At 40.8% G+C, this 15,438-nt stretch overlaps 1 protein-coding gene across 5 annotated transcripts in view; it reads left to right on the forward strand.

The window, feature by feature from the left end:
* The first annotated feature begins 947 nt into the window (after positions 1-947).
* Positions 948-15,438, forward strand: part of TGIF2 (TGFB induced factor homeobox 2) — a 29,430-nt gene continuing 14,939 nt past the window's right edge. The window contains exons 1-3 of one of the 5 annotated variants that reach the window (XM_074292580.1): positions 2,034-2,398; positions 2,928-2,977; positions 8,642-8,880. In XM_074292580.1, coding sequence (XP_074148681.1) covers positions 8,677-8,880 — 204 coding nt within the window. In that variant the 5' untranslated portion in view covers positions 2,034-2,398; positions 2,928-2,977; positions 8,642-8,676. Of the gene's footprint in view, positions 1,230-1,515; positions 1,693-2,032; positions 2,399-2,927; positions 2,978-8,641; positions 8,881-15,438 lie in introns of those variants that run through there. The other 4 variants (XM_074292581.1, XM_074292578.1, XM_074292577.1 and 1 more) reach the window with 4 other exon arrangements.

A 15,438-nucleotide genomic window follows, 5' to 3' on the forward strand; every position in this document is an offset into this window, starting at 1 on the left:
GAGGATAGCTGTGAGAGTGAATCATAGACTTCCAAGTAAAAGGGATCTCAGATATTATTTAAACCAACCCTTTCCTTTTACAAGAGAACAACCGAAGGAGAGGAGTAAATGCCTGGTCCAGTGTCGCTGAGAGTAATTGGGTTCTAAGCTCCTATTCCACCACTCCCGTCTGGAGTATTTAATTCATTGGCTCAGAGTCATTTTCTGGGCTTTAGTTTCGACCTCAATAAATGAAAGAGTTGCTCTAGGGGACCTACGGAATCGAAGGTTTACAGCTGAGAAGCTCTTCACGGTGGTCTTCCCCCATCCATTTTTGGGGTGAAACCACTGAGCCCGGAGAGTTTAGGTGAGCAGTCCACGATCACAGAGAAGGTAGGACAGCGGCTCCACGGCTGCTTCTCGGATTCTAGTTTTCGCCATAGTTTCCATCTCTTATTTTGCTCCCGGCTTTTAAGTGAACTTCAAAGCCCCATTGTTGACCTCGTTTTAGAGGGGCACAGACTCGAGATATTTTACAACCAGTTCTAAAAGCCCCTCTGTGTTTATTAGCTGGGGAGCCTGTAGGACATACCGAGGGCACAAAAGGTACTTTCTTGGGACTGCGAGCAGGGAAGGGCTACGCGTTAGAGATACTGGGGAGCATCTTCCTCTAATCAATCGAATGCAAGTTTCTTGAGGGCAGAGCTTGTTTTAAATGGTCTTTGTAACTCTCGCAAACTTAGTACTTCTTAAAATCCTGCTTAATTGAACGGAACTCCAGCAAGTTAGCAATTCAATTGCATTCAATTCAAGAAAGGCTAAGCGCCCATCTTCTGCAGTTTAGCTGAAGCTTAAAGAAACTTGTTTCAATTCTTGCTCCCGGGAGGTTTGCAGCTAGGCCCGTGGGGTGGGGGTGGAGGAAACGGAGAGCTGGGGAAGATCTTAGAGAGGTCAAGTAGGTTTGTTTGCAGAAGGAGGGGATGCGAAGTATCTGAATTAGCACCTCTGACAAAAGGCTGGAACCCCCGGTACTTAAAGCTGTGAACCTAAGGGCCTCGGGGGTGTGAGCCTAATTGGACAGAACAGTAAACTGAGGCGCAGGAACGGGGAGGGGCCGACCCGGGATCCCTTGGCCACCTGCGTGACCGAACCGGCACTCAGAACTCTGATCTCCTAGCTCACTACCTCGGAGTCCGGCCAGTGCGCGGCGCTGCCTCTTCCCGGACCACGCAAGAGACCACCTTCATCAGGTACTGCCCTCCCCAAGTTCCCGGGGCCACAGAAGCGCTTGGGGATGAAGGCAGCTGAAATCGCAAGTCCTGTCCCCGGGGGTGTCCTGGGAACCCCCAGCGGCCTCTCCTCTGACCTCTGGGTTTCTGTCCTTTCCCCCTCCCCCCGACCAGGGGCTGGGTGTTAGTTGGTTTGGGGTCCCGACAGGGTCGGGGGGCGGAGAATGAGGGAGGGGCATCCTAGGGGAGCGGGCAGGGGCTGGAGGAGGGGGCGCGGGGAGGGGATCTGACGTCAGGCCGCCGGGGTGGTTTCCAGCCTGGGAGCTGTCAGAGCGTGTGTCAGCAGGGAGCGTAGCCCCCGGAGCCCCCTCCTCCGCGCCGTCCCCCGAGCCTTCCTGCCTCCTGAGACCCTCCGCATCCCCCCACGCCGTGCCCCGGGCCCGGAGCCGAAGGGCCCGCGTGGACATGAAGTCTGCTCGGAAAAGTGAGTCCGGCAGCGGCGGGGGACGGAGACCGAGAAGTGGGAAAGTTTGTGTGAGCGCGGGGGCGGGGAGCGTGTGCGCGTGCAAGCCGTGCGCGTGCAAGCCCGGGGGCGGGGGCGGGGGGGTTCCTCCAACCTCCCCCCTCCCCGCCCGCCGTGGCGGCGGAGGCATCTTTGTCCGCGCCCCCCACCCTAGCTCCCCCAGTGTACCTCCCCCCCTCCACAGACCCTCGGCGCGGGGGGGGGGGGGGAGGGGAGGGCGGAGGAAAGCGGCATTCAGTGACAGCCGGGTGTGGGGGGGGCGGAGGCGGGCGGGCCTGGGCCGGGGGAGAGGGACACGGGGGCGGGCTCGGCCCGCGCAAGTTCCTGCTTCTTTGGAACAAAGAAAACTCTTGTCTCCCGGCGTCCGTCAGTCCATCCGTCCCTCTTGGGCTCGGGGCTGGCGGCCCCCTCCCTTCCCGGAGCAGACACACCCCCCCCGCAGCTTCCCCAACCCCCCCAGGACCTGCCTGGACAAGGGACCGTGCAACCTTCCGCTGGGGGTCCGGGCGGCCAACATGGAGCCCATTCCCTGGGAGGGTAGGCTGGTTTAAAGCCCAGACCCTGCCCCAGAACCCCTACCTCGGGACTCGGGGAGAGGGTCCTAAGCACGCCGGCTTAAAGCCCCGGGTAGGGGGGTGGAAAAGAAACTTTTTTCTGCTTTGGACACGTGAGTTTTCTTTCTTCTCCAGCCACCTTCCCTTCTCCCGCCCCTTTCACGGAAAGCCCCTTCCCCACGTTCTCTTATCTCCACTACCACCACCCCCACACACATCCCCTGCCCTAGCTTGGGGAAGGGCGGCCTTATCTCCCCAGGGTCTATTTGGGGGGAATTGGAGCTATGAGCTGTGGGGGGAGGGAGGTTCCGAGCTCTCCCTGCTCCAGTTTCTGTTGGGGTCGTCCCCTAACTTGGGGGGACTTCCCTTCTCTCCCTCTAAAGCCCTTCCCCTGTCCCCAAGCCATGTGCTTTTCACCGAGCCCACTTTCCTGGCCTGGACGCCCCAGGAGCTGCATTTCAGCAAGCTTGGAGTGGGGCTTTGTGTGCGAGGGTTTTTATACAAGGGGGGGGGGGTATGAGTGCACGCGTGTGAAAGTTGTGGGGGGCCTCTTGCGAGGCCGTTCTTGTAAAAATGGCATGTGTAAGTGGTGCAGGTGAATGACATCGCTGTACATGCTGGTTGGGCGCCTTTTGTGTGCAGAACACTGAGGGGAAGATCCGCGGAGCCGCTGGTGTGGAAGTAACGTTGGTGTGAGTTGTCAAGAATTGTGTGTCCTTGGGAAGGTTGGGAATGTGTTGTCAGGCAGGTGTCCTTTCTGTGGGGGTGGGGGTATGTGTGTGCTTTGAACAAAAGCTGACTTAAGGCCCAACGCGCAAAGCACCGGGAGAGAAACTTTATAGAACTCCCTAGCCAATGGAAAGTTTAGTATCTTCTATTAATGTTGGTGTGAGCTGTTGGTGACAGTTGTGTGGCTAGAAGTTGTCAGGAGGTAGGAGTGTGTGTGAGGGGGGGCAGGGACGGTGAGCATTTGTTTTATCTGTATTGATGTGGGAGCCGGAGGGGAGAGATGGTGGTGGTAGTGGAGGAATTCTCAGTCTTGCTGCTGTTTCTTACCAGATGCAGTCTGGAGGCCAGCAGAGAATTTGTGCAAGATAACCTTGAGCAAACTTTAGTTCCTCCCTCCTGCTCCCCCCCTTCCCAGCTCCCTCCTTGTCACTACCCAAGAAAATATCTATGTCCTTGGAGGGGGATGGGGTAAGGGTCTGAGATGAGCTGGGAAGACTTCACTTTTCTTAAGGGATTAGGATCTAGCTCTCTGGGCAGGGAAACACATCTTCTAGGCCTGGCTCGGATGGGGATAAAAGCCAGGATTTTTTTTTTTTAAAGCAAACAGATAAAACACCCCAAAGGAATTCAGAGCTGGAGGCTTTCTTTGTGGGGGAGTGGGAGGGGCCTATTTCTCTTTCTGAAGGTTTGATGTTTATTTTCAGTTTTTCTTTGTTTTTTCTTTCTGCTTTTCTGTGAATCCTTGCCCTGAGAACAATGGATATGTACCTCTCTCCTCATAGAGAAGAGGAGTTTGGAGGCTGGTTTGACCAGTTGAGTTGGAAGGGAATTTGGAGATCCTCTAATTCAAGCTTCTCATTTTTACAGAGAGACAAATTGGAATCCTGAGACCTTGTGGATTTTGCCCTAAATCGAAGGCAGGACTAGAATCTTAACAGATCTGCAGAGAGTGCCTTTGGAATAAGGACATATCTTGGTTTCAGTCCCATCTCTCTGTGTGGCAAGGGCAAGTTACAACTTTTAAATCTGTTCAGTCACAACTTGCCAGTCTGTAAAGTGGAGTGATGACGACAGAAACCACCCTTAGAGGCTTATGGTGAAGATCGTTTGGTCAATGTGTGTAAAAGCATTATACAAATATAGTTTGTTTTTATTGTCCTTTGTTCAATTAAATTCAGCAATTCCTATTTTGTAAAACCTTGTGCTAGACCAAGCAGGAATAAGCGAAATACAGACTTTATTAGACCCTAAGCCTCACGAGGATGGAGATTGGTGCGTGCCTAAAGTCTTGATCCTCTATGGTCTGCACGGGGATAGGTATTTAATCAGTATTTGGTTTACTGAGTGGGTAACTCCTAAGGAGAGTAGCTTCTGGGGCAGGACCTCTCTCACCCAGCCCCATCTTCTACCTATGCATTACTCCATACTTAATAGCACCACCTTATGGTTATATCTTGTATACCCCAAAAGGGGAAGGCTCATTGCATAATTGACAGTTTTATAAGTCACAAAGAAAGCACATGGTCTAGTTCTGTTAATATCCCTGATCCCTTATATTCTTTAGGCCTGGCTAACTTTGGTCTTTGAGCATTATCTTTGCTTGGTTCTGGTAACTGGTTTTGTCAGTCCAGTTCCTCAGTGCTTGATTTTCTTTGTGTCATGGATCCCTTGGGCAATCTGGGTAAATTTATAGACCCATTCTCAGAATAATGTTTTTAAATGGATAAAGGAGAAAAACATTCACAAAAGCAAACCATTTATGCTGAAATACAACTGTCAAAATATTTTTTCAAAAAAAAATTCACTTCCCATTAAGAATCCCAGATCTAAGTATATTTCTGCCTCAAAGTCTGTTGATTTCTCCATTAATCTGAGATCACTGCTGTCACTGTCACTGTATTGCTGCCAACTCTAGTGGTTCTTGGGAGTTTTCAGTTTGACTAGGTACTCTTCATAATCTGCTGCTGGCTCTGCTTAGTATAAATGTCTATGATCATGTGTTTCCCTGCTTTGATGGGATCATATGTAAAAAGGAGGTGTGCTATAGGTGTGCAGGCTTTTCTTTGAGAGAACTGATGAGTTCTCCTTTTTCTGTCCTCACCTGAATCACCTAGCTCACTTTATCAGTCTACACAGGTGTCCCCACTGCCCCTTAAAGCCCAAGGTATGGTTCAGGTTGGCATTAGTAGTTATCCAGTCATTCTAAATGGGTCAGTGGGAGATTTTTGTATCTAGAATAGAGAGACATCTTCAACAAAACAATCCTTCAATTTTGTTGATCTCAAAGTATTCCTCTTCACATCTTCTAATGTTACTCCAGTCCCTTGAGATATCACAAGTAACATCATCTCTACTTTACCCAAGGGAAAGCTGAGGCCTGAAGGCTAAGTTGTTCAAAGACATACCGGGTGTTAGAAGTAAAATTTAAACCCAGATTTCCAAGAGTGATATATACTTATATAAAGTAAAATGGGGCTGATGTCTATGTTTGTATGTCTATTCAAGAGAGAGAAAAGAAAGGGCTGGTGGTCAGAATTCTAACCAAGCAAGTCTACTGGGTGACTCAGGAATTCTAGTTGATGGCTTCCTATCCCATGATTCAAAGAAACTGTTTACTAATGGCTCTAGAATCAATCCCTGGCTTAATTTTAGGTATCATCTCGTATAGGATGCCTTCCCAGATAATCCCTGGTTGTTAATGCTCCCTTCCTGAAATGCTTATGTGTAAACCTTTCTGTTTAGGTGTTGACCCTTCATATTTAAAATAAAGCCTTTAAAAAGAAAAATTCATAGGATTCTTTCTCATGGTAGGTCCTTAATCATACAATAAACAGTTCTTAAGTGCCTGTTATGTGCTGAACACTGCACTAAGCACTAGGGATATAAAAAGACCAAAAAAAAAAAGAAAAAAGAAAGAAAAGAAAAAAAGACTGCTGCTGTTCTCAAGGAATTCACAATCTATTAATGAAATAGACAATAGCAAACATATATATATGTATATGTGTGTGTGTATATAGGATTAAAAAAGAAGAAAATAATGAAGAGTGTGAACGTTCTAGAATTAACATGAATAATGTTTATTAGAATGATTTGGAATTCATTACTAGCTACTAATTATTTGTGTAATGTTGGATAAATCAATTCTTCTGTTTGGGCCTTAGTCCCTTCATCCTCCTCCTCCTTTAAAGTATAACAAGGTTTGGATTCTATTTTCGTCTTTTTGAAACTCTTGGGAAGGGTGCATTGGATAGGAAAAGAGATACTAGGGCATATACACCTAAGATAATTAATTTCTTTTTTTTAATAGCTTTTTATTTTCAAATATATGCAAAGATAGTTTTCAGCATTCATCTTTGCAAAACTTTATGTTCCAAATTTTTTCTCCCTTAGACAGCAAGCAATATGTTAGACGTGTAATTTTTCTATACATATTTCCATAATTATGCTGTACAAGAAAAATCAGATCAAAATGGGAAAAAATTGAGAAAAAACAAAAAGTAAGCAAAAAACAACAAAAAAGTGAAAATACTATGTTGTGACCCACAGTCCTCTTTCTGGATGCAGATGGCTCTCCACTAGTCTTTTGGCTTAAATCACCTCTTTGTTGGGGGTGGGGAGACCACACCCATCAGAATTGATCATCCTATGATCTTGCATATACAATGATCCCCTGGTTCTTTTTACATCTCTTAGCATCAGTTCCTGTAAGTCTTTCCAGGCCTCCCTGAAATCATTCTACTGATCCGTTTCTTATAGAACAATCATATTCCATAGCATTCATATCCCATAACTTATTCAGCCATTCTTCAACTGATAGGCATCCACTCAGTTTCCAGTTCCTTTCTACTACAAAAAGTAGTGCTTTTTGTTGCAAATGTAAATTTTCTTTTGTTTAAAAAAAAAATGCTACATTTTTGTACATGTGGGTCCTTTCCCCTTTTTTATGATCTCTCTTGAATACAGGAGTGCAGAGACACAACTGGATCAGAGTTTACACATTTTGATAGGCCTTTGGGTATAGTTGCAAATTGTTCTCCAGAATGATTAGATTAGTCTACAACTCCACCAACTATGTATTAGTGTCCCAGTTTTCCCACATCCTCTGCAACATTTATCATTATCTTTTCCTGTCATCATAGCCAATCTGAGAGGTGTTTTAATTTGCATTTCTCTGCTCAATAGACTTAGAGAATTTTTTCATATGATTTCTTCATCTGAAAATTGTTTGTTAATAGAAAGTGATTATAAGACACTATAATTGTTTACCAAGTTTGTCAAGTTGGTAACAATACCTGGATTTAGGTGATTCTTTTAAGTTCCTTCCATGCTGTCTCTTGAGATTCATCCTTTGACTACCTGGAATATTGTGAGGATAATTAATCTTGGGCCATTTGTACCCTGCTGGAAAAAAGATGGCAGAAGATCTGATGTTAGATTTATGGATAAGGTAAGAATTTAGGACCAAAGAAGATATAAAGAATATTACAAAATGCAAAATAGATAATTTTGATTATATAAAATTAAAATTTTTACACAAACAGCCAATGCGATCAAAATTATAAGGAAAACTGAAAATTGGGGGAAATTTTTGCAACAAGTATCTGATAAAGGCTTCATTTTTCAATTACATAGGGAACTTAGTAAAATTTGTAAAAAGACAAAATATTGATAGTCAAAGGGTATGAATAGTTCCCAAACAGACAAATCATAGCTATCATCCTATAGACATATTTAAAAAAATACTCTTATATTATCAGAAAAATGCAAACTGAAGCATCTCTGAAGTACTTTCTCACATCCATCACAGTGACTAATATGACAAAAAGGAAAAAATTTGGTTGTGGGAAAAGTGAGACACTGATGCTCACTGTTCGGGGAGTTACTGAACTTATCTTCTCATTCTGAAAAGCTATTTTGGAACTCTGTCCAAAGGGCTATAAAACTGCAGCATATCCTTTGGTCCAGTAATATCACTGCTAGGTCTGTATCCCAAAGACTTCCCAAAAAAGGGAGAAGGTCCTCCTAGTTGTACAAAAGTATTTATAGCAGCTCTTTTTTGTGATGGCTAAGAATTGGAAATCAAAGGAATACTTATCAGTTGAGGAATGACTAAATAAGTAATATAATATTATTGTGCTATAAGAAATAATAAGCAGGATTTCTGAAAAACCTGGAACGATTTACACAAACGGATGTATAAGTTAAGTGAATGGAACTAGAAGAACATTGTACTCAGTAAAAGCAGTGTTTGAAGAACTGAGAATGACTTAGCTATTCTCTGCAATACAAGGATCCTAGGACTAACTTTGAAGGGCACTAACCACCTCCAGAGAAAGAAGTGGTACTGTTTGAATAGAGACTGAAGCATGCTATTTTTAACTTTCTTTTTTTCCCCTTCTTTTATTCAAATCTTTTTGTATAAAATAACTAATATGGAAATGTTTTACATAATTATACATGTATGATCTATATCTGATTGCTTACCATGTCAGGGAAGGGAGAGAGGGTGGGATAGAATTTGGAACTCAAAATTTAAATTAATTTTTTTTTTTAAACAGAAGAAAATAATTGATGTTTCATTTCTCTTTGGTCCCTGACTTTTCCTTCCACTCTCACACCTACCACAGGTTTGACCCCTGTAAGAACGCTGGACAGCCCAAGCATGTCAGATAGTGACTTGGGTGAGGAAGAAGGGCTGACCTCCCTGGACCTAACCCAGGCAGGCAAGAGGAAGAGGAGAGGGAACCTCCCAAAGGAGTCTGTGAAGATTCTCCGGGACTGGCTATATGAGCACCGCTTCAATGCCTATCCCTCGGAACAGGAAAAGCTGAGCCTTTCTGGACAGACAAGCCTGTCCGTGCTACAGGTAAGGTGGGAATGGGGGTGAGAGTTGTAGTAGGAGCAGGGTCTGAATTACATGTGAGTCAGTAGTCAAAACCCTTCCTTTCATTTATTCAATTTGTGATTTGGACATTTTCCTTGAAGGTCTTCATACATAAAGTAGTAACTCTAAAGTTCCATCTGTTAACTTTTAAGACTTTTGTTTGTTCCTAAAGTCATTTAATCTCTCTTATGCCTTAGTTCTACTAATTCATAAAATGGGGATGGAATGTTTGTTTCTAATGACTTTCATCTTTGCTAAAAGAGGTCTTCTTATTATATAGCAAAACCTTTTTCTTTAATGCCTCATGTCTTAGGGAAGTGAATCCCAAGGTTATGTTGAGGAACTTAAGTATATGAAGTTCTTACCAAGCTGGAAAGGTCTTGAATGTAACTTTTTTTTTTTTTTTTTGAGGCAATTAAGATTGACGGACTTGCCTAGAGTCACACAGCTAGTATGTATTAAGTGTCTGAGGCTGGATTTGAACTGAGATCCTTTGACTTCAGGGCCACTGCTCTATCTACTGGCCATCTAGCTGGTCTTGATTATGTATGACCTACTTTGTCCCTTTTCTTTGTTGAGGGAGGCTTCTAATAGGAGAGTTGGGTCCTAGGTAATGATTTTTTTTTTCCCCTAGCCATAATTATTCATGAAAGTGTGTGTGTGTGTGGAAAGGATGTTGTTATGCAATGTGTGCATTGGGGGCTTGTCTATATCAATGAAAGTATTGAATTCAAGATGAGATTGTAAATGACGTTATTTTCATGTGCTAAAGTGCATTTCTACATAGAGTCTGAAAATTATTACCTACCAGGAAAGGTACCACCTCATTTCAGGAACTCTTCAAGGAATAAGAAGAAAACTTTTTATTCCTGGGGAACCCCATGGTTAGAAATGGGAAGCCTTGGAAAGGGTCATTCAGGAGAGTTAATGTGAGTAGGATATTTTTAGCTCCCTTGTGAATGCTAGAGCCTTTCTCCATTTTTCAACAGTTTCTAAAGATTTTTTCTAATTTGTTGAGTCATATCTTTAAAAAAACCCAAAACATTATTTAATTTTCAACTTAAATTTTAAATAATATTAGCGATTCAATACACAAAGTAGAATAAGAAGAAAGATTGTAGAATCATAAGTCTTTATATTACGGTTTATTTTTCAAGTTTGCGACAAATCCGATATTTAACTTTTAAAATTCTGCTTGTCTGTGTTTCCTTTTGGCCACTTTTCTATTTATTTTCTGGTCATTTAAAAAAGTTCCCAATGACTATTATCATTTTTATTATTATTGTGAAACCCTCACTTCTCCTTTCTCTGCCATAAATTGAGGAGCAAAAGAAAAAGAAAAACTTTTTTTCTCAACAAATATGCATAGTCAAGTAGACCAAATCCTCACATTGTAAGGATGTGTCTTGATTCTACACTGGGGAGTCTTATTTCTTTTGCAGGTCTTTGGAACTGCAGTTAGTCATTGCATTTTGATCAGAGTTCTTAAGTCTTTCAAAAAATTTTTGTCTTTAATGGGTGGTGGTGTATAAATTCTTCTGATTCTACTCAACTTTACTTTGAATCTGTTTGTACAGATCTTCCCAAGTTTGTCTAAAATGATCTACTTTGTTATTTCTATGGATATAATATTTTCATGACATCCACATGCTGTATTTTTTTCCATCATTTCCCAATTGATGGGCATCCCTTGCTTTCTAGTTCTACGGAACCAGTAGTAGAGATGCCATGAACATTTTTGTAGATAGGGGTCTTTCCCTTCTTTCCTTGATCTTGTGATGTAGAGGACTGACTGTGGTATCACATGGTCAAAAGGTATGCATAGTTTTAGTTATAACTGGTAACAGTGTACTATTGCACTCAGGTTTCCCAAAGCCTCTCCAATAATTGTCATTTTCCTTTATTGTCATGTTTGTTAATCTTAGGGGTATGATAGAACCGCTAAGCTGTTTTCATTTGTATTTCTTAATATTTATGACATGGAGCTTTTAAAAAATATGATTGTTGATAGCTTGGATTTCTTTCTTTGAGAGCTACTTGTTTATAGAATGAAATCTTAAAATTTAGGGAAGGGACCTCAAAAGCCATCTAGCCCAATCCCCTCATTTTATAGCAAACTGAAGCCCAAAGAATTTCAGTGACTTGCCTCTGGTCACATAGGTAGTGTCAGAGGTAGAGTATGAACCCACAGCATTTGACTCTTGTGCTTGATTCTAGTATTTTTTGAAATGTATGTACTGATAAAAAAGTGCTTGGTACCTCCAGCTAGCAGGCAGAAGACTATGACTGAGGGAAATGGATTTGAGGACAAAATCTTGTTTTGCTAAAAATTTTAGAAATGTATTATTAATTAATGTTATATTAATTATAATTAAATGTATTGATATATGTATATCTGACTAATGCCAGAATAATCCTAATTAATATCTGAATCTGTCTTTCCTTCCTTTATGTTATAAGTTGTACTTTGTTATCAAGAATAAGAAAGGATAGAGTGAGGAAAGATATAACCTCAGCAAAACCAAATAACATCAGTCATATCTGACAATATATACAATATTCTACAACCATAGCCCCCCACTTCTGAAAAAAAAGGAGGGGTTCCCTTTTAGTTATCCTATAGAATCAAGCTTGATTGATGCAATTTTATTTAATTCTGTTTTGACGGATTTTACTGTATTCTTTCAATTTTTATTTCTATAGTAATTGTATATATTATTTTCCAGGTTATCTTTCCTTTGGGGTTAAACTTGGTTATTATAATCTCATAGACTTGTTTTGATTATTTTGTTATTTCTTTCTATTTACTGTCATGTATGCTGTTTTCCTGGTTCTGTTCCTGGTTTCACTTGGATGGATTAACAAGTCTGCCCATCTTTTTTTTTTTCTTTCTTTCAAACAATACAGTAAAGTTCTATTATATTTATTTACCATAATCTGAAACGTGGGAGAGTTTAAATGACTTTGCTAGTGGTGGTCTTATAACTTATAAGTGTCAGAAAAGAAAAGCAAACTCAGGTCTCTCTGACATAAATCATATAGCATTGGATTACCATATAACCCATAGTAATCCTTCATATTGCCCTCTGCCTCTTAAATGATCTCTAAAATCATAGGATTTGAGATTTGGAAGCGATTTAAGTGACCATTTCAGTCAATGAGCATCTATATTGTTTCCAGCTTTTTGCTATTATGAATATTTTAGTGTTATGGAAGTTGTTTTTTTTTTTTTTTTTTTAATTGACCTGTAAAAAAAAAAAAACACAAAAAAACATGCCTGTGAATGAGATGTCTGGGTTAGAAGGTTATAGACATTTTATTTAGTTTCTTATTCCAAATTTCTTTCCACAGTGGTAGAATCAGTTCACAGCTCCAAGTAGCCCTATACTAGTGTAGCAATCTTTGGGGCAAAAACAGCAGGTTCAAAGTTTTTCATCTTATAGTTATGTTCAAAGGTTAGCTGAACTCAGTCCCCTCCCTATCCAGGTAGAGCCATGAGGTGAATCTGTGATGTAGTTTAAAAGATGGAAACTGGGTTAGAGTAGTATGAGGAAATCTTGGAAGAGGAAGGAAATATACTAGGTTGTGATATGTCATGTTAACTAGCATTTAACTATGAGACTGACAAAATATTTGATATGCTAGACCTCTCAAGTCTCTTCATGACCTTGTGATGTAAGTTCCACAGGTTTCGCCCTCATTTTGCAGATAAAGAAACTTGAAGTTCACAGACCTTAAATGGTTTGCCCATAGTTTCATAGCTAGCAAATATCCCAAGGTAGATTTGAACTCTGGTGAATAAATAAATGGAATGTATTAATCATAGACTGTATGCTAAGTACTGGGCATACAAACAGAAAAGCTAGGTAATCCCTGATCTCAAAGATCTCACCTTTAGATAGGGCAAGACAACGCATATAAGGAAATTTCAGCTGCAGAGTGGATAAAAAGACCTTGTCCCAGAATCATAGTTTTAAATCTAGAAGGGGCATCAGACTGCCATCTAAGTCTAATCCCTTAATTTTACAGTTGAAGAAATTGAGGTCCATAGAGATTAAATGACATTCCCTAGATCCCACAACCAGTAAATGATAGAGAGGTAGAGCTGGAGCACAGGTTTTCCAACTATAATGATTTTGTTCTTTCTATTGGTCCTTAAGGTACAGATAGAAGGCATCTTTAATGTTATTTCCATTGATAAAATCACATCTGTTTCCAATGTTGAACTATATGGATTGCTTTGATCAGAATTTTTAAGTTTTTCAAAGGGACACATCTTAGGTAGATTTTAGTCAATTTATGGATAGTTGTGAACGCAAAAAGAGGTGACACTTTATGTTAGAAAGAACACAAGATATAAAGTTGGAGGATTTGGTTTGGATCCCAATCCTTATTATCTTTGTGACCTTTATCTTCTGTCATCTTCATTTAACCAGTAAAAAAATCTGATACAAAAATGGAGGCATTTTTGGAAGGTAGGGATGGGGGAGAAAACTGAATGAAATTCAAAGCCAGATCTCTTCTAAATGTAAAACCGCTGTTGTTTTGATTATTATTTTATATGTGTGTGTGTGTGTGTGTGTGTGTGTGTGTATGCACATATATATACATATATGTATATATATGCACATATATACATATATATATGTTCTTTTGCCACTAATATTCATTTATTGAAGTAGCTAGAATAAGCATTATCATTGTTGCCATTTTAAAAAATAAACTTTATCATTTTAAAGTCTTTTTATTAAAACTTATTATTTTCAAAACATATGCATGGATAAATTTCTTAACATTAACCCTTAGCAAAAAAAATTACCCAGGCATATGTTCTATCAATAAAAAGTTATAATAAAAAGGGGGGGCCTTGTGTTTCAGTTTTCCTCCCCACTCCCCGAGATGGCAAGTAAGCCAAAATATGTTAAACTTGATAAAAATATATGTTAAATACGATATATGAATACATATTTATATATATAATTATCTTGCTGCACAAGAAAAACCAAATCAAAAAGGAAAAAATGAGAAAAAATAAAATGCAAGCAAACAATAACAAAAAAAGTGAAAATGGTATGTTGTGATCCACACTCAGTTCCTACAGTCCTCTCTCTGAGTGCATATGACTCTCTTCATCACAACATCATTGGAACTGACCTGAGTCATCTCATTGTTGGAAAAAATCACATTGATTAAACAAAATTGATTGTTGTATAATGTTGCCATGTACAATGATCTCTTGGTCCTTCTCATTTCACTCAGCATCAGTTCATGCAAGTCTTTCCAAGCCTTTCTGAAATCATCCTGCTGGCCATTTCTTACATAATATTCCATAACATTCATATACCATAACTTATTCAACCATTCTCCAATTGATGGGCACCCACTCAGTTTCCAGTTTCTTCCACTACAAAAAGGGCTGCCACAAACATTTTTGCATTGGTATAAGCAAATGATCTCTTTAAAGTTCTGGGGTTTGGAAGAGACCTTCAGTGGCCATCTAGTCTAACTTGTGGAGATGGAGGGACTGGATTTAGGATTTCTTTGATACTGGCAATTTATAGATTAAGAAAAATCCTGAGGGCAGAGACTATGCTTTGCCTCTTTTTATATCGCTGGTGCTTACCACAGTACCTGGAATATAAAAAGTGGTTATAATGTTTATTGAATGAGATGCACTCCTAGAAAAATGCAAACTGCTGCCTACTTAGAACCACTGTATATATGTTTATGTTTCCATTGCTTATTCTATAATTTGGAGCCGCCCTCCTTTTTCTGCCTAATGTGATACTGTTCTTTCAGATAGTCTACTCTCAAATACAAACTGTATTGCCCTCCATTCCCTGGACAGTTTGCTCTTTTATTTGCTAATATTTATGTTGCTAATATTTCCTTTGCCCGGCATATCCTCTTTTCTCCAGTCAGATTCATGTGCTCAGAGTGGAACTCAGATTCCCCAACTCCAAACCTAGTATTTCAGCTATGCCATCATTCTGCAACTGTAGTTTTTGGCTGTTGGAGAACTTGGAAAGGTTTCAAAGAGCAGTGGAAATGATTAAAGCCCGGCTAGGAGAGCTGGTGAGCAGTGACTGTATATCTAGCTGGGGAGGGAAAAGTCAGGGGGGGAAGAAGGGGACTGAGTCCTGGGCCAAGTTCCTTTACATCTCCTGGGTGGAGGAGGGAGAGCCGCCCTCTGGTCATCTTTTAGACTTTTCTTGTCTACTGGATCTTGTTATTCATTAGCAAGTCAATCAGCCAATTAACTAACCTGCCTTGTGCCCAGCCTTGTTGCTGGCCCTTTAAAGTTCTTTTTGGTGAGTAGGGGAGAGAGGGGCCCAGAAAGCTGATAAAAGTGTGTGAGAAATGAAAAAGATACTACTAATCAATAACACATTGTAATAAGGGAAAGGAAAGGGGGAACCCCATTTCTCGGCACATAGATAGTAAGATAATCCCATGAGGCGCAGTGTCCCCTGTAAATGAATTTACAGGCCGGAAAACCTAGATTGATAAATAAAAGGTTTATTGTAAGAATTTGGAAAT

Source organism: Sminthopsis crassicaudata, chromosome 2 (genome assembly GCF_048593235.1).
Source record: "Sminthopsis crassicaudata isolate SCR6 chromosome 2, ASM4859323v1, whole genome shotgun sequence".
NCBI lineage: Eukaryota > Metazoa > Chordata > Mammalia > Dasyuromorphia > Dasyuridae > Sminthopsis > Sminthopsis crassicaudata.